Source organism: Puma concolor, chromosome D3 (genome assembly GCF_028749965.1).
Source record: "Puma concolor isolate L17-30 chromosome D3, mPumCon1.1.hap2, whole genome shotgun sequence".
Lineage (NCBI taxonomy): Eukaryota > Metazoa > Chordata > Mammalia > Carnivora > Felidae > Puma > Puma concolor.
The window spans coordinates 6,365,136-6,390,056 of NC_141678.1; the positions used below are offsets into that span (position 1 = coordinate 6,365,136).

Sequence of the window (24,921 nt, forward strand, 5' to 3'; positions counted from 1 at the left end):
CCAAAGCGCCGGAAGTGGAGTGTGGACTCGGGGTGCGTGCTGACCGTGTCTGCGGCTGAGAACCACACCGGTCGGGGGACGCTTCCCCGCAGCGCGGGCGGCCCTGGTCCCCTCGGGCTCCGCGGTCCGGAGGGCACCATGGACGACAAGGGTAAGTCGGGACGGGCAGGGCCGGGGCCTGCTGGGCTTAAAGCGGAGCCACGCCGGGGTCCCTCCACCTCGCACGCCCAGGCTGCGCTCTGCGAGAAGTCCCTTTCCAAGCTTAGGCTGCTCGTCTGGAGGCGCTGCTTCTAGTGGCAACTAAATCTCTCTCGCTGCCCCTGTATCCACGGGCTGGGTCCCCAGGGTATCCCAGGCCTTCCTCTTCCAACAGTTTCCAGTGCCCTCCTCCGAAAAAGGGACACTTGGGCCAGGGGTGCAGGTCTCCCCAGTCTTGATTTCTTCATATGTAAAATATGAGTAAGATTCCCTGCTTTATTGGATCTAGTACTGGAATTTTTTTTAATGTTTATTTATTTTCTTGAGAGAGAGACAGAGCGTGAGCAGGGGAGGGGCAGAGAGAGAGGGACACACAGAATCCGAAGCAGGCTCCAGGCTCTGAGCTGTCAGCACAGAGCCGGGTGCAGGGCTGGAACTCATAGTGAGATCATGACCGGAGCGGAAGTCCCACGCTTCACCCACTGAGCCACCAGGCGCCCCTGGAATTTTTTTGAAAGGCATATTTGATGTGCAGGTCTAGTGGTTATCAAGGTGTTTTACTAAGTGAGGTACAAGAGGGAACTAACATGTATGATACTTATCATTTAAGAAAATAAGAGGGGGATGGACCTCTGCACGTACATGTATATATGTAAGCAGGTGAACAGGCTTGAATTAGCATAGACTGTCTGGAGAGGTTGACTCTGGGATTCTCCCACGATGTGGAGTCCAGGTTAAGAGGGAGGATGACCTTCCACTATCATTTGGTGGTGCTTCAATTTTATACCATTATGAACAGATAGCTTTCTCAAAACGAGAAAGAGAGCTTGTGAATACTAAAGTGTATTCCCGTCAACATTTATAATGCCCCTGAAGCCAAACATCCTGAAAAGAAAGTATTTTTAAAATTAGTTTGCTTCTAAGTGAAAACCTCTCTGCTCTTACATCCTGCTAAATGAGTTTGGTGAATTGCTTTTTTTGTCCCTTCCCAGAGCTAATTGAATATTTTAAGTCCCAGATGAAGGAAGATCCTGACATGGCCTCAGCAGTAGCCGCCATCCGGACTTTGCTGGAATTCTTGAAGAGAGATAAAGGTGAAGAGGGTCGGATTCGAACACTTTGGGTGTAGGGAAAGGCTTCTAATGACTGTTAGAGGGGTAGAAAGTGAAAAGGTGTGTGGCCTTCATAAGGTGATGCAGCTCCAAGCTCAGCTTCTCCTTCATTTCAGTCTTCGTTTTGTTTTGTTTTGTTTTTAACGTTTATTTATTTTGAGAGAGAGAGAGAGAGAAAGAGAGAGAGAGGAGAGTGGGGGAGGGGGGAGGGGCAGAGAGAGAGGGAGACACAAAATCTGAAGCAAGTTCCAGGCTCCAAGCTGTCAGCACAGAGCCCGATGCGGGGCTCAAACTCATGAGGCTTGAGATCATGACCTGAGCCAAAGTCGGACACTTAACTGACTGAGCCACCCAGGCTCCCCTCAGTCTTCCTTTTAACCTGGAGAGAGCCCCCCAGTCATCATTAAATGGGTCCCCTTTCAAAAGTGAGATGAACTTTGAATCAAGAGTGACCATGTTTTTTGTTTGTTTGTTTCTAATATACTTATTTATTTGGAAAGGGGGTGGGAGCAGAGGGAGGAGAGAAAAGCCCAAGCAGATGCTACACCACCAGCGTGGAGCCCAATGCGGGGCTTGAACCCACGAACTCTGAGATCATGACATAAGCCGAAATTAGACGCTTCACTCAACCACCCAGGCTCTCCAAGAGTGACCATGTTGTAGCAAGTCAACCATGAAGCTTAAATTATAGCAATAGCTCAGCTTTATAAGTGTTTATTGAGTTTCTGTCATGTGCCAGAATTTGTGCAGTTGCTACAAAGAATGCTACAGAATAAATTTTAGTATGAGTGTCACTCGCTGTGATCACCTAATTCAGGCATCCTACATGTAAGTTTCTTGGTATAGCATGATATCTTATATAAGCAAAGTAACAACAACAGTAAAGTGCCTTCTTGCGTGTGAAGGGCTGGCCTAGAGACGTGTGTCTAAGATGACCTCTGGAGTCTTCCCGTTGTACGTGCAGTAACACGCAAACAGCTAAGCCCTGCCTGAACCGCCTCGCACACCTCATCTGCCACTTCTGCTTACTTTCCTTCCAGGCCATCCCTCACTAGACTGTGCTTCGGCCCTGGCGGCCTCTCTCTGTCCTGTCAAGTTTGTCCCCATCTCAGGGTCTTTGTGGTTAGAGTCTGTACCTGTAACCTTTTCCTACTGGCTCTTTATGTGGCTGGATCTTTTCTTACTCGGGTCTCAGTTTCAATGGCCTCCATTCCAGGGGCCACCCCTTTTAGCTCTTTCCAAAGTAGCCCCACCTTTCTCATCATTCTGCTTTTCTCTGTCCTTGTTGGGTCTGTGACTTGTGTGTTTCTTTGTGTGTTTGTTTACCGTCTGCCTCTTCCACTAGAGAGGGAGTCCCATCAGAGCAGGGACCCTGTCCATCTGCTCACTGATGTGTCTCTAGCATACGGGATGCGTTCGGGAAACACTGGTTGAATAAGTGAATGAATCACAGACACACCAAGGGGCTGTGATACTTAAACGAACATCGCCTTCCTCGTGTGATCAATCCAGGGGAGACCATCCAGGGCCTGAGAGCAAACCTCACCAGTGCCATAGAAACCCTGTGTGGCGTGGACTCCTCTGTGGCCGTGTCCTCAGGCGGGGAGCTCTTCCTACGCTTTATTAGCCTCACCTCCTTGGAATACTCGGTAAGCACTGCCCTCCTTGGGTTACCTTTCTCCTTTGTTTGGCTACAAATACTCTCCTGGATCTTGCCCTTCCCCTCATTCTGCTCCTTTCTTCCCAGGATTACTCTAAATGTAAAAAGATCATGATTGAGCGGGGAGAACTTTTTCTCAGGAGAATATCCCTATCGAGAAATAAAATTGCAGATCTGTGCCATACTTTCATCAAAGATGGGGCGGTGAGTAGATTTCCGGGGTGTGTGGTAACTAGGAGCAAGGATCTTGGAGTTAGACTCCTGGGGTAACATCTCTCCGTGCCACTTACTTGCTGTCTCACCTTGGACAAGTTACTTAACCTCTCTGTGCTGCAGTTTTCTCATGTTACATAAAGGTAGTAACAGCACCTACCTCATCAGGCTGTTGTGGGAGGAGGTACTGAGATGATCTAAGGACTGTGTACTATGCCTGGCACACAGCAAGCACTACACAAATGTGTAAATGTGGTTACAGAGGCTGTCCTATCAAACAGGTGGAGAAAAACCCTGGGAGAGCACGGATGATTCTTTGATTTTAATAGGCTGTCTCACCAAAGAAGCATTTTCATTACTGGATGTGTACTAAATCAAAATTCAGTCCGCACATAACAGCTCTTGGCACTGGGTCATCCTGATGTGAAGGTGAAGGTGAAGGTTAGCACTAGCTTGCGATAATGTCCGTGCGTTCGTTTCCAGTGCTGTTTCAGAGACACAGAGCTGCCAAGTACAGGTTGAGCGAGGACAGGAGCTGCAGGTTAAGCCAGTCCCCGGCAAAGGGGCAGTAAAACTTTGATGACGTCTCTCCCACGGCGTCCCTCTTCTGCCAGCCAAGCCTCCACGGACCATAAAATCATTTACTTGCATTTTGACTCTGAAATCTTGTCCTCGGTTTTATTATCCCCTTCCCAACCTTTGAAGTGTGTTATTCAGTAAACGATGTAATAGCGAGTAGAGCTTGTACAAACGCCGGTTGCAAACAAAGCCACTTTTGCTCGAGTGGAGGCAAGATTACGACTGCCTCTCGCTGAGGCCTTCTCCTCCCGCCAGACTGCCCCCCGCACTCAGTATTCGGCAGGTTTCGTTTGCTCTGGTGTGTTGGAAGGTGTGATACCCACCTGCATCCGTGCTGATTTAGACTAAATTCAGAGCAGAGCTGCCCACATTTCACCTTGTGGATGAACCACCTGGGGATCTTAATGCAGATTCCGATTCAGTAGATCTTAGGGGGCTGAGAAGCTGTATTTCTTACAGGCTCTCAGGAGGCCCGGAAAAGAGCTACGGTGCTATATCCATCCCTTTCGCATATACAGAACCGCGTAGTCTGTTGCCTAGAACACAGTTAAGCGAGCATCTGTACATTGTATCCGGTCCACAAATGGGTTGTGTTTACCCCAAGTAGTATCTATAAACTAAAAAAAATTAGCCAACGCTTAAGTCTTGGATTCTCAAGAAAAATCGATGATCTGGCAACAGGAGGCCCATTGTGACCCCGTTGGAGCTTGGTCTCTCCTCTTTGCCGCTGGCCCCACCCGAGCATGTCTTCATGCGACCTGCCTGGTGCCTGCGGGCCTGAGTGTGCAAACCGAGTCTTAGAAATGGGAAAACCGGCCCAAAGGAACCTAACAGAGCCTTCAGATAGAAAGACTTGTGTCTTGTGAGCCACACCACACGGAGGCTCCACCCTCCCGCACTTGCTGTGGGAAGAGAGGGCCCACGATACATGTGCCATCAAAGATCTCCTCTCCACCTACAGTTGACTTGTGGGAAAGGGTACAGGGAAGCCTCGGGGTGCCTGGAACGTGCATTTGAGGGGCAGAGAGCGTGGGTGATCACTGCAAAGCTTGCCCTTTTGACAGAGCTTTCTCGGTCCACAGCGAATATTAACTCACGCCTACTCCAGAGTGGTCCTGAGAGTTTTGGAGGCAGCAGTGGCGGCTAAGAAGCGTTTCAAGGTGTACATTACAGAGTCACAGCCTGATTTATCAGGGCAAGTATCATTCCACTTGGTTATGTGCCGAGCAGTCCTTTTTTTTTTTTTTTTCTTTTAGTGTTCACTTATTTATTTTGAGAGAGAAGGGAGGGAGGGAGGGAGAGAAAATCCCAAGCAGGCTCCACACCGTGAGCACAAAGCCTGACAGAGGGCTCAAACTCATGAACTGTGAGATCGTGACCTGAGCCGAAGTCAAGAGTTGGATGTTTAACAACTGAGCCACCGATGGGCCCCTAGCAGTCACTTTAAAGAGCAAACTAAGGATTCGCACCCGTGTGGGAAGACCCAGAACACGTCCCCCCGTTTGCCAGATAGTCAGCATTGCCTTCGGCTGTGCCTGTTCCTGTCCCTGAGGAAAAATCCTGTGTAATTGCAGTCGGCCACGGTACGGCATCCAGGGTTTTTATTTAGTAGTTAGATCAAAGGAACAGCAACTGAATACGTCTGCAGAAAGATTTGTGTCAAGGAGTAGATGATTCACATCTCTCTCCAGAAGATAATTAAAGGAAAAACTTAGTCCTTTTTTCTGCATTTGTATCTCCTACTCAGAGTCCCCAAGAATGTAGTTTTCCTAAAACATACGTTCTTCTAAAGAACCCAAATTCTTGTTTCCTTAGTCCAGAATCTTGGGATGTGCCCCTTAATCCGTGAATATGAGCAGCGTCTCAAGCCAATATGATATGTCGTCCAAATTAAGTGATTCATCATACGCACTATGGGACTTTCTTGGACTCTCTAATGTTCTCAAAATGTCATTTTCCAGTAAGAAAATGGCCAAAGCTCTCTGCCACCTCAACGTCCCTGTCACTGTGGTCCTAGATGCTGCTGTTGGGTAAGTTCCTGTCTTCCTGACCACAGTTACTTTTCCTCACCCACCCTCGGGGTTGGCTTGGAGCAGGGTTTCCTGATTGAAGGTTTGCGTCCCATTCATAAAACTGCATTGGGCAATGTGCCGCTTCTGAATTGAATTCTGAATTCATGAGACCAGCAAGCTCGTGATAAAGTCTTGATAGTACACGCAGAAGACAGAGCTGTAGAAAGTTGTGGAGAGTGGGAGTCGCTTATGTAGTCTTAGGGCGCACCTTAAGAACAAGGTGCAAAGGTTGGGTTAAGGCCAGCACACGTAATCAGTGCTCCCTCTTCAGCAGGCGTAGGCTGTCCTCAGTGGCCCTCGGGGCTTCTTTGACTTACCCGTGCAACTTCACTTTTAAAACTAAGGACACATTCCGAGAACTGACAGGGTACCTCACAAAAGAAAACAGGACGGATAATCTCTTGGAAAGAAAACACATAAGGCAGATGGTTAAGGCAATTAAGAATGCGTTCAAAGTAAGCATGTTGAAGAACTGTACGTAATTGTTCATCGTCAAAGATAAATTGACCTTCACCCTACCTGAAAGGTTTTTTTTTTTATAAATTTTTTTGTTCATTTAAAAAACATTTTTTTTTAACGTTTCTTTCTTTTTGAGAGAGAGAATGCAGGCAGGGGAGGGGCAGAGAGAGAGAGGGAGACCCAGAATCGGAAGCAGGCTCCAGGCTCTGCGCTGTCCCCGACGTGGGGCTCGAACTCCCGAGCCGTGAGATCATGACCTGAGCTGAAGACTGAGGCTTAACCGAGCGAGCCACCCAGGCGCCCCAGAAAGATTCTTGAATTACATAGCCTTTTCTTCCAATTTCAGACCACCACAGATTTTAAAATTGTGGTTTTGTTCGTATTGAATTAGATCAGAAAATTGAGTGGCGCACACGTAGTGAGAATCAGTCCTGGGTCAGCTACCGCACCCATACGTGTATGTGCGCTGGGTGGCAGCATGCTGTGCACGTTTTACTGTGGGGGTGTGATCACGGTGGGTTTCCACGCCCCGTGGTGGCAGAACTAGTAAGAGTGCCAAGGGTGTGTCTCGGGCGAGGTGCTCTTCTGAAGAAAGTTGTTTTGAGAGGGGTTTAGTGAGCTGAAAATGGAATATTAATGTCGGTAGGTGGTGATGCTAACAGCAGCCAAGAAAATAGAGCAATTTTTTTTTTTTTTAATTTCTTCAGCTACATCATGGAGAAAGTGGACCTTGTCATAGTTGGCGCTGAAGGGGTTGTTGAAAACGGGGGCATCATTAACAAGGTGAGAACATCGCTTCTCCACGGTTCCTTGCTCCGGGCTTGGAGAGGTCGCCACCCTACCTGCTGGCGGCATCGGGCATTACGGTTCCCTCATCCAGTCCTGTTTAGCCTGAAGACGACCATTGCATCAGACAGTGTCCCTGTCCCCCGGGGCCACTGGAGCGGCCAGAGTTTGGTCACCTGTCTTTGATCTTTGTAAACCATGAGAATGCAGTTCATCTTTTCTCAGAACATGTTTTAATTGGAATTGGGTTTGGCTGCTTGTTTTCTAATTGGGCATATTAGACATCGGTGTAGTGTGGTGGTAACATTTCTCTATCCGTTGCTTACCATGGAAGGATTTCATAATTTGTTCCACGTGCTGTGTAGTGAAACATATGGGACATAAAGGTTTCACGCGTACGGCTTGGAGGCGTGGCCTCACTTGGCGTGATGTTTTCCAAGCGTCTGTATTGTAGCAGGTGTCAGCGCTTCGTCGTCCTTCACGGCTGCGTAACGTCCCGTCGCGTGCGCAGACCACGTTTGCTTATCCGCCTGTTCACGTCCACTTGAGTTCTCTCTACGTTTCAGCTCTTGGGAATAATGTCACTACGAACGCGGGTGCACAATCATCCGTTTGAGTTCCTGTTTTCAGTCCCCTCCAGTACATACCTACGATGGAATTTCTGGGTCATACGGTAATTCTACGTTCAGCTTCTCGAGGACCCACCAGACTCTTCACGGCAGCCGCGCCATTTCGCCTTCTCCTCAGCAACGTGCAAGGATTCCAGCTTCTCTACGTCCTTGCCAACACTTGTGTTTTGTTTTTTATTCTAGCCGCCCCAGTGGGCGTGAAGTAGCATCTCATGGTGGTTTTGACTTGTGTTTGCCTAAGGACTGAAGACCTTTAGCATCTTTGGGGTGTGCGTCTGACTCTGTGCATCTTTGGAGACCTATGTTGTCGTCTTTTTCTTTCTTTTAACGTTTATTTTTGAGAGAGAGCGTGCACGAGTCGGGGAGGGGGATAGAGAGAGGGGGACAGAGGATCTGAGGCAGGCTCTGCACTGACAGCAGAGAGCCCTACACGGGGCTCAAACCCACAAAGCATGAGATCGTGACCTGCGCCAAAGTCAGACACTCGGCCGACGGAGCCACTCACGGGCCCCTATGCTGTCATCTTTGTTTAAAAGATCTTTAATTCCAAAGCCAGAATTACATGCATTATGTAACATATCACACACCTCCAAATGTGCCATAAGATCTCATCCTTCTACGTTTTTTCTGACTCTCCAGATTGGAACCAACCAGATGGCCGTGTGCGCCAAAGCACAGAACAAGCCTTTTTATGTGGTTGCAGAAAGTTTCAAGTTTGTACGGCTCTTCCCACTAAACCAGCAAGATGTCCCAGATAAGTTTAAGGCAAGAGTTTGTTGTTGCTGTTGTTGTTGTTGTTGTTGTTGTTTTTACCTATTTGAAGGGGTATCTGAGTCTAAGCTGAAACCTTTGGGGAAAAAGCACTGTAAGAGTGTTTCTTTTTTTTTTTTTTTTTTTTTTTTTTAATTTTTTTTTTTCAACGTTTATTTATTTTTGGGACAGAGAGAGACAGAGCATGAACGGGGGAGGAGCAGAGAGAGAGGGAGACACAGAATCGGAAACAGGCTCCAGGCTCTGAGCCATCAGCCCAGAGCCCGATGCGGGGCTCGAACTCACGGAGCGCGAGATCGTGACCTGGCTGAAGTCGGACGCTTAACCGACTGCGCCACCCAGGCGCCCCTGTAAGAGTGTTTCTGTAAGCTACTGTCCTCCCGTCACATTCTCCAACACCTCGGATGCAAAGATCAGTTGTTGGTCGAACTCAGAGTCAGATCCGTTTGTCCCCAGAATTTCTGTCTCTCCGTCTCTCTCACACACGTGAAGGGGCTGTAAGGAGGCAGGGAGAGCGGATGGTTGAGTCCAGGCTCGGCTCCTGTCTCCACCACTTACAACCACGTGACCTGGGGCACATGCTCTCGTTTTCCGCCCTGAACTTCAGTTACCTGTGAAACGAGGTGCAAGTGCCATCTGGCAGCATTACGACAGTTGGGAGGTGACCCAGGAGAAAAGCTCAGCACGTGCTGGGCACAAAGTAAGGTCTGTGTAAACGGCGTGAGTTGTTATCTCAAGAGGTTTCGAGAAATGAAGCCAGCACCCCAGTGAGGGCAGACACGGTTTGGGTTTTCGTTAGATGAGGCTGGTGGCCAGTAGGCCGCCCCCTCTGGCTCACCCCTGCAACTCTGCCCTCCTCACCAGGGCGCTGCGCAGCCGGCTTCTCATGTTTTCGGGGCGCTCCTTCAGACGGTAGCGCACTGGCTGCTCGGCCACGCCCACACCGGTTCTGAGCCCCTCGTGGGGGAAACCAACGCACGCTTTCTCTCTCCTCAGTATAAGGCAGATACCCTGAAGTCTGTGCAGACCGAACAGGATCTCAAAGAGGAGCACCCGTGGGTGGACTACACATCTCCTTCCTTGATAACACTGCTCTTTACAGACCTGGGGGTGTTGACACCCTCAGCGGTCAGCGACGAGCTCATCAAGTTGTATCTGTAACCGCTGGACCCTTCCCTGCTGGCGCAGCTGAGGCACTTGGGGCGGGGTGAGTAGCCTCTTGACCCCTTGGTGAGTCGGGCAGAAACTAAGCTTTTAAGATTTTATGTTTAAGTAATCTCTACACCCAATGTGGGGCTCGAACTCACAACTCCAAGACCAGGAGTGGTGTGCCGCACCAACTGAGCCTGCCAGGCACCCCTAAAACTGATTTTTTTTTTTTTTTTAGTGAAGACTTAGACTAAAGACCTAAAACTTCAAGAATTGTTTATTCATTTCAGCCCCATCTAAAATGTGTTCATAGTTCCCATAAAACCCAACCTGAATTGCGCTCGTGGTTTCCAGGCACTTTCCAGAAACACAAATTAGATTACTGGCTACTTATCCAGTGAAAGACCTGCCCAAGCCCACCTCCCTTCTTCCCTGCACTCCAGACTGATTTGCTACAAGCATCAAAGAGATGCAGGCCTTCCTGTGCAGCCAGGCGCCCCTTCAGGAACTAATAGCTGCCCGGGACACACATTACGTACGGCGCCTTGTGAGAAAGGCTAGAAACCATGTTCAGTTCTCATCAGGCTTCCAGCGGTGAACACGAGCCAGGGACTGCCATCCCCTCATCGGTCTGGGGGCAGACAGAATGGAAACCAGCAAGAGAACCCGAGGAAGGCAGAAACGGCATTTAGCAGGAGCATCCTATATGGCTCATCACGTATGAAGACCTTCCAGAACGTTTATAAGCTGAAATTCTGCATCTGTGAAAGATGTGAATCTCCTTTAGATGTTGTTTGTGCCTGAACAGCTTTTTAAAATTGTACTTGGGGACAAATCGAGCATCTTTTCAAATAAATTCTATGAAGGGTTTTGAGATGGTGTTGCATCAGTACTGAGAGCTACCCGAGGCCCAAAGGTCCTGGCCATCTTGGTGAGGCCTCTGCAGCTTCAGTCACACACCCAAGACAGTCAGATGGAAGGAAATAATTTATTCAACACGAGGCATATTTTTTCCCAGATTAGGATTTGCTTCTTTAGTTTTTCAGATACTCCCCCATAAAACAGCGGTGAGGACTATTCTTTGAAAAGAACCCCAGCAACATCAGCAACCCCATGCCGGTGTTTTGTACAGCCCCTGAAAGAGATAACGAAAGTCCAGGGGAAAGGACACCCAGGAAGCTCAGATGCCCGAAAACACTAAGGAACCTTAAAAAGCCAAAAATCAAGTCTACCTCAGTATCTTTGTTAGAAAGTTAAGTATAAAATAGCCACAGAAAAATGAGCTTTAATTTATAGGTGACCCATCAAAATAAATATTGACATCTATTATTTACACTCCGACAGTTACGCTCTTCCATTACACCTAAAGGCCGGTGTGATTTTAATACAACATCCACGAGTGTAAAACCCCCCGCCCCCCAAGTCTGAACAGCTTTCTTGGATGTGAAGTTCCGACACGTAGCGAAAGCAGATGTGAGCCGTGCCGGGCCCGCTGGCCGCATTCCCCGCACTCTCCGCACTCTTCCACGCTCCCCAAAGCCGGTGTCAGCAGTCAGGTTCCCAGGCGGGGATCCCCACGTCTGCTGTGGTGACTGTTCTCTTGCCGCTCGCCAACAACCCCTTCTCAAACTCTTCTTCAGTAATCTTGCCTTTCTTAAACTTTCTCAAGAGCCTCGTGTCATTAAGAAGTTCCTCCATGTCCTCGTCTTCAATATCAGAACCCTAAGTATAGAGACCAACAAACCACCAAATTCCTCAGCAACGTGTTCCCACCAGCAACAACACACTCTCACCCAACTCACAACAGGACAGAAGGATAGGGGAGCCACACACAATTCCTACTAAAAGACATTATTTTGATAAGATTCACTCAGAATTCTCAGCTGGGTGTTTGAGAAAGAAAACACACCGTACCTCTTCCCTCTTCCTTTTTTCATTCATTTTCTTCTTCTTCTCCTTTTTGGCCTTCTGCTTTGACCAAGCTTTATTTTTTATGAATTTTTTTCTCCCTTCATTTTCTCTTTTCTCTTTTCTCTGTTGCTCTAGTAGCTTCTGCCTTTGCTTCTCTCTGATTTTATCTTTGAATGGAATGGTGTCTGTATTAACATCTGCAGGCACAAAATCTGGAAACTGCTTTCCTCTCAGTTCTGGCATCTTGGGCATCCTCAGCAGGGCAAACCCTCGAGCAAGACTAGCAAAATCAAGATCTAATTAAACCAAAATATCAGAGTTAGCACACCCAAAATAGGATTGATTATAAGCATCAACCCAAGGAAGGTGCCTAACAATGCAACTGGTTTAGTTTTTTGGGGTTTTTTTTAATGTTTTTATTTATTTTTGAAAGAGAGAGGCAGAGCACAAGCAGGGGAGGGGCAGAGAGAGGGAGACACAGAATCTGAAGCAGGTTCCAGGCTCTGAGCTGTTAGCACAGAGCCCAACATGGGGCTTGAACTCGTGCACAACAAGATCATGACCTGAGCTGAAGTCAAACACTTAACCAACTGAGCCACCCAGGCACCCCCAATGTAACTGTTTTCTATCCAAATGACCTAAGGGGTCCATTTTAATTAGGATTAAAGTTACAGTTTTAGTGGAAGGGAATACTCAGCAGCCAGTTTATTCTGTCTAGCAAACCCTAGGAAGACTTCCTTTTGTTTCTTTTTAACTTTTTTCAATGTTTATTTTTGACAGAGCACGAGTGGGGGAGGGGCAGAGACAGAGGGAACACAGAATCTGAAGCAGGCTCCAGGCTCTGAGCTGTTAGCACAGAGCCCAACGCCGGGCTCAAACTCAAAACCTGCAAGATCGTGACCTGAGCCAAAGTCGGATGTTTAACCGACTGAGCCACCCAGGCGCCCCAGAAAACTTCCTTTTAAATGTTTAGAAAATATTAACCCTGTATATGCCTAAAGGTTTGTGTAAAACAAAGCAACTTCACATTTGTAATACTTGTGAGACCATCACATCTGTAATAATGCTGAAGGAGACACAATTAAGTGCAGTCCACTTACCCTTTAATCTGAAGATGAGGCCGCATTCGTGCTTGGCATATGCCTGGACGTATGACACAAAGGCTTTCATGCCCTTTTCAAACACAGCTCTGTCAGCCAGGGCCATGGACTTGAGCTTTGGAAGGAGGTCTCCTGTGTTTTTCTGGAGTTGCATCTCCTGCAGGGGGCACTGCACACAGACAACATGCTCACCTCCTCTGGCTGGGATCCCCTCACCCCCATCAGAGCCAGTGCCAATAAAGCCAGAGGCAAAACAATTCATGGTAATCCTTAATCAGAGGCCTAGAAGCCCAAATTCCCAAGTGTTTTATTTGGTCTGAAATTTTGTAAAGAAAATTTTAAAATCGATTTTACATAACAATCCTGATTTCTGGTGGAAAGCATCCAACACGAGGTCTGTGTTCCCAAGTACTGACACTCAGCTGGAGCCGAGCAGTGTCTGCCATCCTAACGGGGGCTGGTGCCGCCCCACAGCCTTTAAGCCAGCCAGGTCCCTGCACTCACGTCACCAGGCTTGCCCCTGTGAGTATGCAACCCCTAAGCTAAGTTCCAGACCACGTGCCCAAAAAGAAGTTTACTAGGTATCCATCCCGTCACTGTCACTGGGCATTGTATATGGGAAAAGACCGCTTACTTTTTGGTTAATTTCAAGGAAACTGACGTATGACTCTTCCATGGGAAGGAGGAACACGAGCGCACTGCCACCGTGGCCGATGCGGGCTGTGCGGCCACAGCGATGCACAAAGGCACTGTGAACACAGGATGGGAACCAAGTGATCACCAAGTGAGAACGGCAGGGTGCAGGCACAGGGCCGCCAGACCCCACGGCTCAGTCCCAACCCTACCCCTCGCCAGTGTCAGAAATACCAGAGCTGGCAGTTAAACAGACTACAAACCAGACAGGATTCTGTAAGGATCCTGTAAGGACAGGATTTCTGTGAACTAGAAAACTGTTGCACTTATGCCCAGCTGATGATACAGTCCTAGTAGAAAACTGGGAGGCAAAACTAGAGAAGAGAGCAGAGGCCTTATGTAAGCCCTCCACCAAGAAGTAACAACTATTATGGCTCAGGAGTTCTGTTCACCCGCATTTTTCTATGTTTGGGAGAAAAACTGAAACTTTCACATGCAGTGTTAAGTATTATTTTCCTTTAAACATTCTATCACGTCCATTCATGCAAGAACTTTAAAAAGTATGTGAAAATAACCTGAAATGCTGCATAATATGGCATCACTATTTGACATGCCAGTGACGGTTCACCTGTTCGCCCATTTTTGCTATTTAAAACAACATTCTGGGGGCGCCTGGATGGCGCAGTCGGTTGAGCGTCCGACTTCAGCCAGGTCACGATCTCGCGGTCCGTGGGTTCGAGCCCCGCGTCGGGCTCTGGGCTGATGGCTCAGAGCCTGGAGCCTGTTTCCAATTCTGTGTCTCCCTCTCTCTCTGCCCCTCCCCCGTTCATGCTCTGTCTCTCTCTGTCCCAAAAATAAATAAACGTTGAAAAAAAAAAAAAAATTTAAAACAACATTCTGATGAACATCATTATGTGTATCTTCCTCGGGATTCGTGGGGCCCGATTCCCCAGAGAGGGTAACATTCTGTCACACTGTACCTTGCGCTGCTGGGAGGGTCGTACTGCAAAACCCAGTTTACTTCAGGAATATCTATTCCTCGGGCCATGACATCTGTGCACACTAAAATCCCACTAGAAAATGAGAAAACACTGTTCTGAGTAAGGAGATCACCATCAGTCTGTACTGGCCTTGATGATGACAGGGACAGTAACACACAGGTTCCCGAATCTCTCACAGAAGCATTTGGTAACAACATTTTGACTTTTTCTTCCTCCTAAGAATATCTAGGAATTCACAAATTCCCAACCAAAACAGGAGGGAGGGAGGGAGGAGACAGTGAAAGGATTTTTGATTAGCATACTTTTATTTGAAAAGAAAAACCTGCTGAGTGTACTCCTGAAGTGCAACAGTCCGTTCTCTTTCTCTGCCTAGAAGAGTGCTGTTAACAACACAACCGGGAAAAAAACAAAAACCAGCCAGGAGGCTCAATAGTTAAGAAAAGCAGCAAAATGTTACTTATACACACAGAGTCAATTACGGTCACCAAGAGATGCGAGTGTCCCCCATGCAGTCACCCAAGGACAACCCACGAGGCTTCAGTGGATAGCTCCCATCCGCTCTCCATCCGCACAAGTTATGAAAACCCCATGGCCGGGTGCCGGGCCATATACCGGGGAATCCAGGAGGGCACACAACACTCAGGTCCCTGTTCTTACAGAGCTTAAGACACCTCACGGGCAAGCTCGTGATACCTAAGGAGGTCAGTGCAGCACAGCATGACAGGTCAGGACGAGGACAGGGGCCCTGGGCTACACAGGGCAGAAAAGAGGATCCCAGGCCAAGAGAACAGCCCCAGCCGAGGGTGACCTCCGCGGCAGCTAACCCACCTTTGCAATTTGCGGAACTCCATGAAGATCTTGTTGCGCTTATGTTTCATCTTCCCGTGAATGCACATAATCTTCACACCCTTCACCAGGGATTCCAGGGCCTTTCCATAGTATTCCACACAGGCGCAGGTGCTGCGAGAGGGGAGACCGGGCTCAGCGTCGTCGACCACCCAGGGCCGGGAGGGAGGCGGCAAGCACCAGACGCGGCGGCGATGACCCAATCCCTTTTGGGAGAATGGCTACCAGCATCATCCACATTGAGCTCTAAATCCGAAACCTTCTGGAGTTCTGACACCGAAACAAACCCCACCGTGGCAGACCCTGAGCTGGCCGCTCCAACACCAGTCCCAGCAGCCACCTCCTCCCTCCCCGCCCTCTACGACGAGGCTGGGACAGCTGCACACTCAGTTCCCCTGCCTCTCGAGGTGAGCGGCTGCCGAGGGGCCCACCTTCGGCCCGTAAAATGAAAGCCCGAGTCAGCTAGGGAGGAGGGGATTCTAAGAAAGCTTGGATGTGAAGGATACCCTTCCACCTTCCTCTGCCTTTCCTCCTCTATCCGCTTTCAGTGCACACAGGACAGCGGACAGGACAGTGACGGACAGACAGAACAAAAGGCCAGGACAGTTGCAGAAACACTGACCTCGACACTCCAGAGATCTAACCCAGTGTCGGGACCTGCCTAACCTCTGGACTTCTTTCTACAGGAGAAAAATAATGCCTCCTGTTCGAGCCACAAAAGTTGGGTTTTCAGCTATTTGCAGCCAAAAACATTCCTGAGAGAATTCCAAACCTTAGAGCTACATGTACCTAAATATTCTGGATGTGACTGAGCCCCAGATTCTCCCACCACAGCATCCAGAAGGATTACCTGAAGAAAATCAGGTGCTTTTCCTGCTTATGATTTCGAAGAAAATGTACCAGCTGGTTAAATTTCTCATCTGCCTTACATACCTGCAAAAAAAGAAGGAAAACCAATAAAATAAAAACAAATTTATTGACAATAATAACCTCCATAGCTATTTCCAGTTTCAGCCTTAAATGTTAAGGACTCTTGATTTCCTCCATGAATAGAACACACTTCTATCAGTATATTAATCAGCCTACCGAGCTCAGAATAGATATCAGTATGTGCTGACACATATAAGTCACAAAGCCATGTAACTGAGAGACACAGTCATCTAACGCAATCATCCCCAGGGGCACCTGGCTGGCTCAGTGGGTACAGCATGCGTTGTGAGTTGAAGCCCCACGTTGGGTGTAGGCATTACTTAAAAAAATCTTTTAATGCAATTGTCCCCAAATCCCAGCATACAGACAGGGATCACACCAGCTATAAGACCATCTCCAGAGAAGATTTTTTTTTTAAGTAAGCTCTACGCCCAACAATGTGGCTTTAACTCATAACCCCAAGATCAAGAGCTGCACGCTCTACCAACTGAGCCAGCCAGGTACCCATTTAGGGTACAGTGTTTTTTTAGTGTTTACTTATTTTGAGAGAGACAGACAGACACGGTGAGTGTGAGCGGGGGAGGGGCAGAAAGACAGGAAGAAAGAGAATCCCAAGCAGGTTCTGTGCTTTCAGCGCGTTGCCCGCAGCAAGGACCCCGTGCGATTATGACCTGAGCCAAAATCAAGAGTCAGACGCTTAACTGACTGAGCCACTCAAGTGCCCTCAGGGTAGATTTTTGTTAGTGCAGATTCTTGGGCACAGCATACAGATTCAGTGGGTCTAGGACTGGACGTAAGAATCTCTATTATTTAAGAGCCCCCAAGAGATTCTGATATATCCCCGCATTCAGAAATCACGGCTCTAAGATGAACACAGGTTTCCAGAAGGAATGTACAAAACTGGAAAGACCACCATGGAGACAGACTCCAGTCTCTCTTAACATAATCAAGCGCTCCATTCAGGCCCCTAAATTAGAGACATTTAAACCCATCTGTATGCATCCCCCCTATTTTTATGAAAACCAAATCCTCAGTGTGGCGCTTCTCCTCACACACTCAGGTACCTCTACATGCAGCCACGGAAGTGAATACGAGCTAGCAGAATGCAGCGCCAGCCACAGTGGGTGCCCAAAGCTACCGTTTATTGATAGGTACTTGTACTAAGCACTGGCCGAATAACCTTCATCTGTACTAATAATAAGTCCATCCTTACCACAACCTGTGACGCGGGTAGCGCTGTAGCCTCCTCGGTACGGTAAGTGCGTCTAGTTTCGTGAGTGAGGGCAAAGCCAAGATGTACAATTGGACGGCCTTGCCCTGGCACCCATCCTGACCACACGCCACAGAACCTACGGACCACGCCCTCTGCCTGGGAAAGGCCGGCCTCCTGACTTTACCAGCCCGGCCCAGAAACGTCAGCAGTGAGGATCACCCCCCCACCTGGTGAGCCTGCCTGATTTCAACCCCCACCTTCCAGGCAGTTGCCCTAGAGGCAGTGCCACGATGCACCTTAGACCCCAGGCAGCATTAGGACTGAACTGCAGGAATCAGTAAGGAGAACGCCCAGTGCGCACCATGTAGTAGTTCTTCAGGCGGGAAGGAGTTTTCTGGGTGCTGCTGGCCGCCACGCCCTTCTCCTTCACCGAGATCCGCACGGGGTTCCGGAGCCCCGCTCTCACCAGGCTCTCCACCTCCTGTGTCTGAGTGGCGGAGAAAAGGCCTGTTCTCCTCTGCTTTGGCAAAAACTCCAGGATGGTATTTATGCTAAAAAAGAGGGCTCAAACTCAACCCCTCATTTATCAGCATAATTAACAAATACCACTTTATAACACTAAACATATTTTAAGACAGGAAGAGAAAGCATTACAGTGTTCACAGTAGACATTACCAGGGTATGAGACTATACTCTCACTTTTTTCAAGATTTCTCCAATACGAACACATAATTATACTGCTATCAAGTGGAGCAGTTAAAAGGAGAGAACAAAGACAAAACTTTTGAGACTAAAAACCATGAAATCGTACATCTGAAATAGGTGAATTGTATAACAGATGAATTATATCCCAAAAATGCTGTTTAAAAGACATGCAAGAAATCATGAAGGAAAATGCATCTTAAGCAGAACTGGAATTTCAGCTGTGTGGTAGACTCTGAAGGATCAAACCGCCTAATAATCTGAAATTCAGAGGAGGCCGATAAAGGCAGTCACAGGGTGGTAAAGGAATTCCAATTTGCTCTCCTTTTCGCCCAGTATCGCCCAAAGCCAACGAAGCCCACAGTCCGGTACCTTGCCTCAAACCCCATGTCCAGAAGTCTGTCTGCCTCATCCAACACCAGGACGTCGAGGGACCTCACACAGCCGGCCAAATCCAAGCCTTCTGCCTTCCTCCGGAACATGTCCTCCAAACGGCCTGGAGTGGCCACAATGATGTTCCCACTTTGAAAACACAGTAATGTTTACCACTCTCTCTGGATCTTGGGAATATCTGTGATCCCAAATCCCAAGCATTACATACCCCCCCCGTCAGAAGTCGTGGAAGTTCCAGGGAAGGGAGGTGAGGCCCTGAGAGGAAGGACAGGGCTCAGAGCAGCAAAGCTTGGGGCCGTGAGGGAGGCATATCAGGTTCAGAGCCAAGACCCGGGGCGGGGTCAGCAGAGGCCAGCCCATCGGCCACATCGGGCCTGTACCTGTTTTTGTGATGCCTCACTGGCACACGGCCATGCCTATCCCTTCACGTATTGTCTCTGGTGGCTTTCACGCTACAAGAGTGGAGCTGAATACTTGTGACAAACCCTGTGGTCCACAAACCTAAAATATTTACCCTCTGTTCCTTTACATAAAAGGTCTGCTGACCCTCTACCTAAAACAAGTTATTCAACCACTTTCAGCCTCAGCTAACTCATCTATAAAATGAGAATGTTAACAGAATTAGAATTTTATGTAAAGATCACAACCTCAGATGAAAGGCCAAATGCAACCCCAACCTTTCTGACCTGCATGAAGTCTTTTTGGTTTTTTTGTGTGTTTTTTTTTAAGATTTTATTTTTAAGTAATATCTACACCCAACATGGGAGCTCAAACCCACAACCCTAAGATCAAGAGTTGCAGGCCCCACCAACTAAGCCAGCCAGGCACCCAAAGAAGTTTGTTGTTGTTTTTAATGTGAATTACATGCCATTGGTTAACAAAGTCTGGAGCCAACTGGTTAACAAAGTCTGGAGTAAGAATCTGGAATTCCACATTGTTGTGTTTTTTTAATTCAAAATCTGGTAATACTGAGCCCAGATTCCTGCAAGGCAACTATCAGCTAGAGATGAGTACTCAAGCGTGTACTGGGCAGTTCCTACCAATCCCCACCCCAACCCTTTCACACACTGATATAATCCTCTGACCCCTGCAGGAACTTGACTTTGTGACCCCTATTGAAAACCATCTTGTGGTATAGCTCGACAGAAGCAGTTCCTCGTCATTAAGATTCTCGAACAAATTGGCCACAAAACCTACCACTGCTCATTATAAACCTTATTCATGGTGGGACTGAAAAAAATTCAAAGGGCTGATGATGGCCACCACGTACTCAAACATTCATCTGTTCATTAAACACCTGTGTGTGCTCAGCACTGTGCTAGGCTCTAAAGATGCAATGCTGACCTCCAGAGCCTGCCTGGGGACTCGGGGAGCCTGGCCCATGCAGTGGCCTAGAAGAAAGCAGGGTCTGTGCAGCAGCAAGCGCATGGGAAGGCGGTGGCAGTGGAGAACGGTGGCCTCGCAAGCCCCTTACAAACATTAGAATCCTTCCTAAGGGCCAGAAGCCATTAAAGAGTTTTCAGTGAGTCACATGATCAGACAGGCATTCTGAAAAGGCCACTTCGGTTGCTCTGTGGAGAGTGGATTATAAGAAGGCAAGAGTAGAAACACAGAGCAGAAACGCACTGCAAGAGCCCAGGAGACAAGGTGGTTTAGATCAGAGCGGGAGACGTGGCGAGCGAGAAAAGCAAAGGGTTAGAGATGTGTGCTCTGGAGAGAAAATGCAAAGGATCCGGTGATGGTTATCAGGTGGGGAGGTGATGGAGGGGACAGTGAGGCAGCAAGGCCAACTCCCAGACCTTCGGAGAAGCATGGGGGGGTGGGGGGACAGGTGACCATGGGAGAAGCACAGAGGGGACAGGTGACCGGGAAACTCCAGGTGAGGTGCAGGTTTGGGGATAAAAAGTACCCATTTCAGACACGTTTGCAACAGCTGGGAGATGCCCAGGAGACGCCAGGCAGAGAAGAGGCTGCAGGTCTGGGCTCAGGGCAAGGTCAGTGACGACCAAGAGTGGGATGACACCACTTAGAGAGCCCACAGTGAGAAGAACAAGGGCCCGACGTCCCATAGAGCCGGCCTGGGGAGAGTAGGGGCCATACCCTGACCTCGCTTCTCCTCTGCAGGGGTAAGACTCACTGAAAGGTAAAGGCTCATCCGGGCCTTATGGGAAGGAGCCAGCAGGCAAAATGGGAGGTTGGCCCAAAGAATGAAACTTTTGGGGGAGAGGGAGCTGCTGACGGAAGTGCTCCCAGTTAGGCCCAGACCATGCATGGCTTCCTCTCGGGTTCAATGCCAAAAACAAGCAAGAAAAGGAGCAGAAGCAAGCAAACTTACCCTTGCTCCTTAAACCTTTCAACATCTTCTCCAGGATTCCTGCCTCCGATCCAGAGAATCTGGCTAAAACAAGAAACAGGTCTTTGAGCAGGTCAGGCAAAATAACCACCCATGGCGGACGGGGACGCTGCATCCAACTTACCTGAACTGTGGGAAGGGCTTCGTGAAATGCGCTAGGACCTCGTCTATCTGAATAGCCAGCTCTCGCGTCGGTGTGATGATTAAGGCTCCCACCTGCCCAGGTGGGGGGAAAGGACACAATCAGCAGTGCCCAGGGTCACACAGCTGAACACACACGCCAGGACCCTCCACTTCACAGAGCAGGGTCCCCAGAGGAACAGCACTTCCCAGGCTTCTTCAGCATCGGGTCAATTACTGCTCTGAATTACAGTCAGTTTGCAACATTCACAGCACGGACTTAGCAAACACTGAGACACTGCTCCTGGGGGAAAGGCACGGTTATATGGTCGTGTTTTGTCCATTAGTACATAAGCTGGTTGTATGCGTGTTTCTGTTTAAAGACACCTCAAATAAGATATAGTTGGTTTACCAACACTGAATTCACAGCCAGCAGCACTGGAACTCGTGCCTGAAGGAAGCTGCTCTAACACAGGTACTTTCTCCAGAAGGGCCATCCCAGCCTTCATGTGCCCAGGAACACTCAACAGTGCTTCGGCGCCACGCCTGAGGCCGTCTTAAACATTCAAATCACCAGCAAAAATGCAAAAATCACAGCAGTAAACAGACTGGGAGAAAGACATCTCTGTATAGTCTGAGAGCTGAAACAAGGCGGCAGAGCGTTGCCCCGCTCAGACTCAGCTGGGAACCTGCACATCACGTGATGCAGATTTTTTGCTGCTCTGCACAAATTCATGAATGAGCAAGAAAACAGTGAAGTACTGATTTGGGCAGCCACAAATAAATCTTAACAGGCAGGCAAATTCACAAATCCAGAATCTGCAAATAAAGAAGACGGATCTCCTTTCTCTTCAACCTTCTGGCCAGCTTCTCGCAACCGTGAACTCTACGATGACCGAGTGAAAAACCAGCCACATGGCTATCCTCACCTGATGCTTTTTTAACTTCTCTTCCCTTCTCAGAAGAATCTCCAGGATGGGAATGACAAAAGCGAGTGTTTTGCCACTACCCGTGACCTGCCAAAGAGGGAGGAAATTTGGTTGGCTTTTCCTCACGGTTCATTCTAGAGGGAAAACGGGAGGGCGGGCTGCATTTGCACGAGGTACTTACCGCCTCTGCAGCGACATCTTTATTTTTCATGAACAGAGGGATGGTTGCAGACTGGAGAGAGAGATGCAAAGCACCGGTTAGAGAATGCCAGCCTCCACGGAGGTGGCCAAAAGCCCTAGGAACCCAGCAGGTGGCCGGCGTCACACTGGACCCCACCACGATGCAGGCTCTCAGCAGAATCCCCACAGGCACCCCAGCGGGGCTGGCTCAGAGGCAATACAGCAGCGGCGTCTACACAGACAGCGTGGAGGGGACAGCAAGCGGAGCTGGGATTCGGGAGTCCTGGATTCTAGCCCTGCCTCACCTCCTTTCCTCTCTGGACCAGGAAGGGTTTGAAGACACTGAGTTTCAGGGTCCCTTCCGGCTCTCAGGTCAAAAAACCAACAACGGTTCAAATAAACCCTCTCATGTGAAACACCACAGAGAACCTCTAGGTTTTGTGAGAAACCTCGTCCTGTGGTTTCAGCAACCGGTGGCCAAACCCGAAGCCCGCCCCAGCCTCAGCTTTGAGGTCATCCCCTCCACGACTCCACTCCTGGTCCCCAGGGCCTGAGCTTACCCATCACAGCACACGCAGGACTCTTCTAATGACCTCTGTGAAAGGGGTTCTCGACCCGGATGATTCCTATGCCCTCGGGGAACATTTGGCAATGCCTGGAGACATTTCTGGTTGTCAAAACCCAGAGAGAGGAGGGCGTGCTACTGGCATCTAGTAGGCAGAGGCCAGGGAGGCTGTTAAACAGCCAACAAGCCCCACGACGGTTCCCCACAACAAAGAATTAGCCAGTCTAAATATCAGTGCTGCCGAGACTGAGAAACTGCTCTAGACTACTGACGTCCAGAAGAAACATGATGCGACCCGCATACACGGTTTTTAACTTTCTGGTAGGCACAAAACGAAAACGAAATACGTAAAATGAATTTTACTAATATATTTTATGTAACCCAATAGATCCAAACTAGTGTCACTTCAACATGTAATGAATACTTTACCTTTTTTTTTAATTTATCTTGAGAGGGAGAGAGAACACGAGCAAGGGAGGGGCAGAAAGACAGAGGTGGGGAGAAAGAATCCCAAGCAGGCTCCACACCTAGCACAGAGCCAGACCTGGGGCTCAATCCCCCAACCCTGGGATCATGACCTGAGCAGATATCAAGAGTCAGACACTTAACCGAGTGAGGTACCCAGGCACCCCTGTAATGAGTATTTCAAAAATTAATTAATGAGATACGTTCCATTCGTTTTTCATGCCAAGTCTTCAAAATCCGTTGTACTTTTTACAGCTGGAGCACCTCTCAGTTTGGACTCACCGTATTTCGAGTGTTCAACAGCCACATGCGTCTACTGACTAGCACAGACCCTGATCATCACCACTGATGGCAGAGACAGAGTCTACATTCCCAAGGCTGGGTGCACAGCACTCCCAAGCTTTATCTCCAGCTTTCTTGACATCTTTCCCGGGGATCTTATGGACAGCTCAGCTCAGTATTTCATAACAAAACTCGTCAACTTCCTTCAGAAACGGGCTACCTCTCCCAACCCTCCTCATCTCAATAAACGGTACCACCATCCACCGAGCTACTGAAGACAAAACCCTCAGACACCTTCTAGATTCCTGTCTTTTGTCATCCCTACATCTGGTCCAACAAACCCAAAGCTATCTCAAATTTCACTTCTCGACATCCACGGCTTCCTCTCTACTCCGAGCCACCATCCTCTCTCACATGACACTGGCCCCCTGGCCTCTTTGCTCTTTGGTCCACTCCCTGCACATCAGTCACCTCCCTTCCCTTCCTACCTAGCTTCCCATTAGGATGGCTTCCTATGCACTTAGACGTAATACAGACTCTTCCAAGACCCTGCACAACGTAGACCCTGCTTTGCTCATCTCTTGCAGCACTTCCGATGCCCCAGCCAAATGCCTTCTTTCTGTACTTCCCAGGCCAAGTCTAGCCCCAGGGCATTTGCATCTCTTGCCGCCCCCAATCACCCCACAGCCAGCTCCTTCTCAATTATTCAGGTATCTGCTCAGTGACACCTTCAGAGAGGCCCTCTCTCACACTCACCTTTCCTCCTATCCTGTACTTTATTGTCACTGTTACATCAGTGTGTTTTCGTCCCTTAGTAACACTTTCCACCAACTCAAATTCCTTTATTCTTCTACTCCTTTCTCCCTCCCCTGCGTAAGAAAGTAAGGCCCATGACAGGAGAACAACACAGCAAAATCCCCAGAGCCTAGAAAAGTACCTGATACATGGTACGTCCTCAATAAATATTTGAGTAAATAAATAAATTGGGCCAGGACCCTTCACTTAGTCCACAAAATAACAACAGCAGGTAATATTTACTGAGCTCCCATAATGTGCCCGACACCGTCCTGTGTTAAGTCCCACAACGACCGTATGAGACAGGTAATTACTTGCCTCGTTTTACAGAGAAGGAAAAAAGCACAAAAGCATAGAGAGATTAGGTCACCTGCCCCGGATCTCACAGCTAGAGGGGGCGGGACCGGGATGCAGCAGGCACTTGGGCCCCGGCACTCGAAGGACGGAGGAGGGTAGGGCCCTGGCACAGGTGCGCTGCTGCCCCTGCCTGCCAGGGTCATTAACCAGCTCGGCAGCCCCCGAGTGTGGACCGCCTGTCGCCGCAAGGGCGACGGGTCCAAGACGCGAGACCTAAAGCTCACACCCACAGGCCGCGTCCGACTACCGGGGGGCCTGGCCCGCTCAGAGCCTCCCTTTCCCCGTCTGCCCCCGGCACACGGAGGACCCTTCTCCGCCCGGCAGCACCGGGTACCTGCACCGGCGTCATGTACGGGAAGCCCAGCTCCCGCAGCGAACCCAGCACCCGCGGGTGCAGCCGCATCGGCAGCGACTCCCAGGAGCCCTCCGTCACGTGCTCCATAGCGCGCGCCCGGCCGCCGCCGCCGCCGCCGCCGCTGCCGCCGGGATGCCGCCTGGGCGCCGCCAGCGAGCACTTC

The 24,921-nt window shown here is 49.1% G+C and overlaps 2 protein-coding genes across 8 annotated transcripts; one reads left to right on the top strand and one right to left on the bottom strand.

The window, feature by feature from the left end:
- Positions 1-3: 3 nt before the first annotated feature.
- EIF2B1 (eukaryotic translation initiation factor 2B subunit alpha) lies at positions 4-23,540 on the top strand. Of its 6 annotated transcripts, none has more exons than XM_086681505.1 (10): positions 4-151; positions 1,191-1,292; positions 2,823-2,959; positions 3,058-3,174; positions 4,845-4,961; positions 5,728-5,792; positions 7,001-7,076; positions 8,348-8,473; positions 9,476-9,686; positions 23,225-23,540. In XM_086681505.1, exons 1-9 carry the CDS (start codon positions 139-141, stop codon positions 9,638-9,640), a joined length of 918 nt encoding a protein of 305 aa, XP_086537631.1. In that variant the 5' UTR covers positions 4-138; the 3' UTR covers positions 9,641-9,686; positions 23,225-23,540. The 6 variants fall into 6 exon arrangements, with proteins under 6 accessions (XP_086537631.1, XP_086537630.1, XP_086537626.1 ...); XM_086681504.1 differs by lacking the exon at positions 23,225-23,540 and adding an exon at positions 15,806-16,108; XM_086681500.1 differs by lacking the exon at positions 23,225-23,540 and adding an exon at positions 9,867-10,502.
- On the bottom strand, positions 10,603-24,912 carry DDX55 (DEAD-box helicase 55). Of its 2 annotated transcripts, XM_025933333.2 has the most exons (14): positions 24,738-24,904; positions 21,941-21,991; positions 21,760-21,846; positions 20,835-20,926; positions 20,693-20,755; positions 18,337-18,486; positions 17,624-17,813; positions 15,970-16,052; positions 15,102-15,233; positions 14,253-14,345; positions 13,274-13,388; positions 12,640-12,808; positions 11,543-11,835; positions 10,603-11,350 (listed from the first exon to the last, which is right to left on the bottom strand). In XM_025933333.2, the coding sequence occupies exons 1-14, from the start codon at positions 24,843-24,845 to the stop codon at positions 11,174-11,176; spliced, it is 1,803 nt and encodes a 600-aa protein (XP_025789118.1). In that variant the 5' UTR covers positions 24,846-24,904; the 3' UTR covers positions 10,603-11,173. The 2 variants fall into 2 exon arrangements, with proteins under 2 accessions (XP_025789118.1, XP_086537625.1); XM_086681499.1 differs by lacking the exon at positions 10,603-11,350 and having other exon boundaries at positions 11,662-11,819; positions 24,738-24,912.
- Positions 24,913-24,921: the final 9 nt, after the last annotated feature.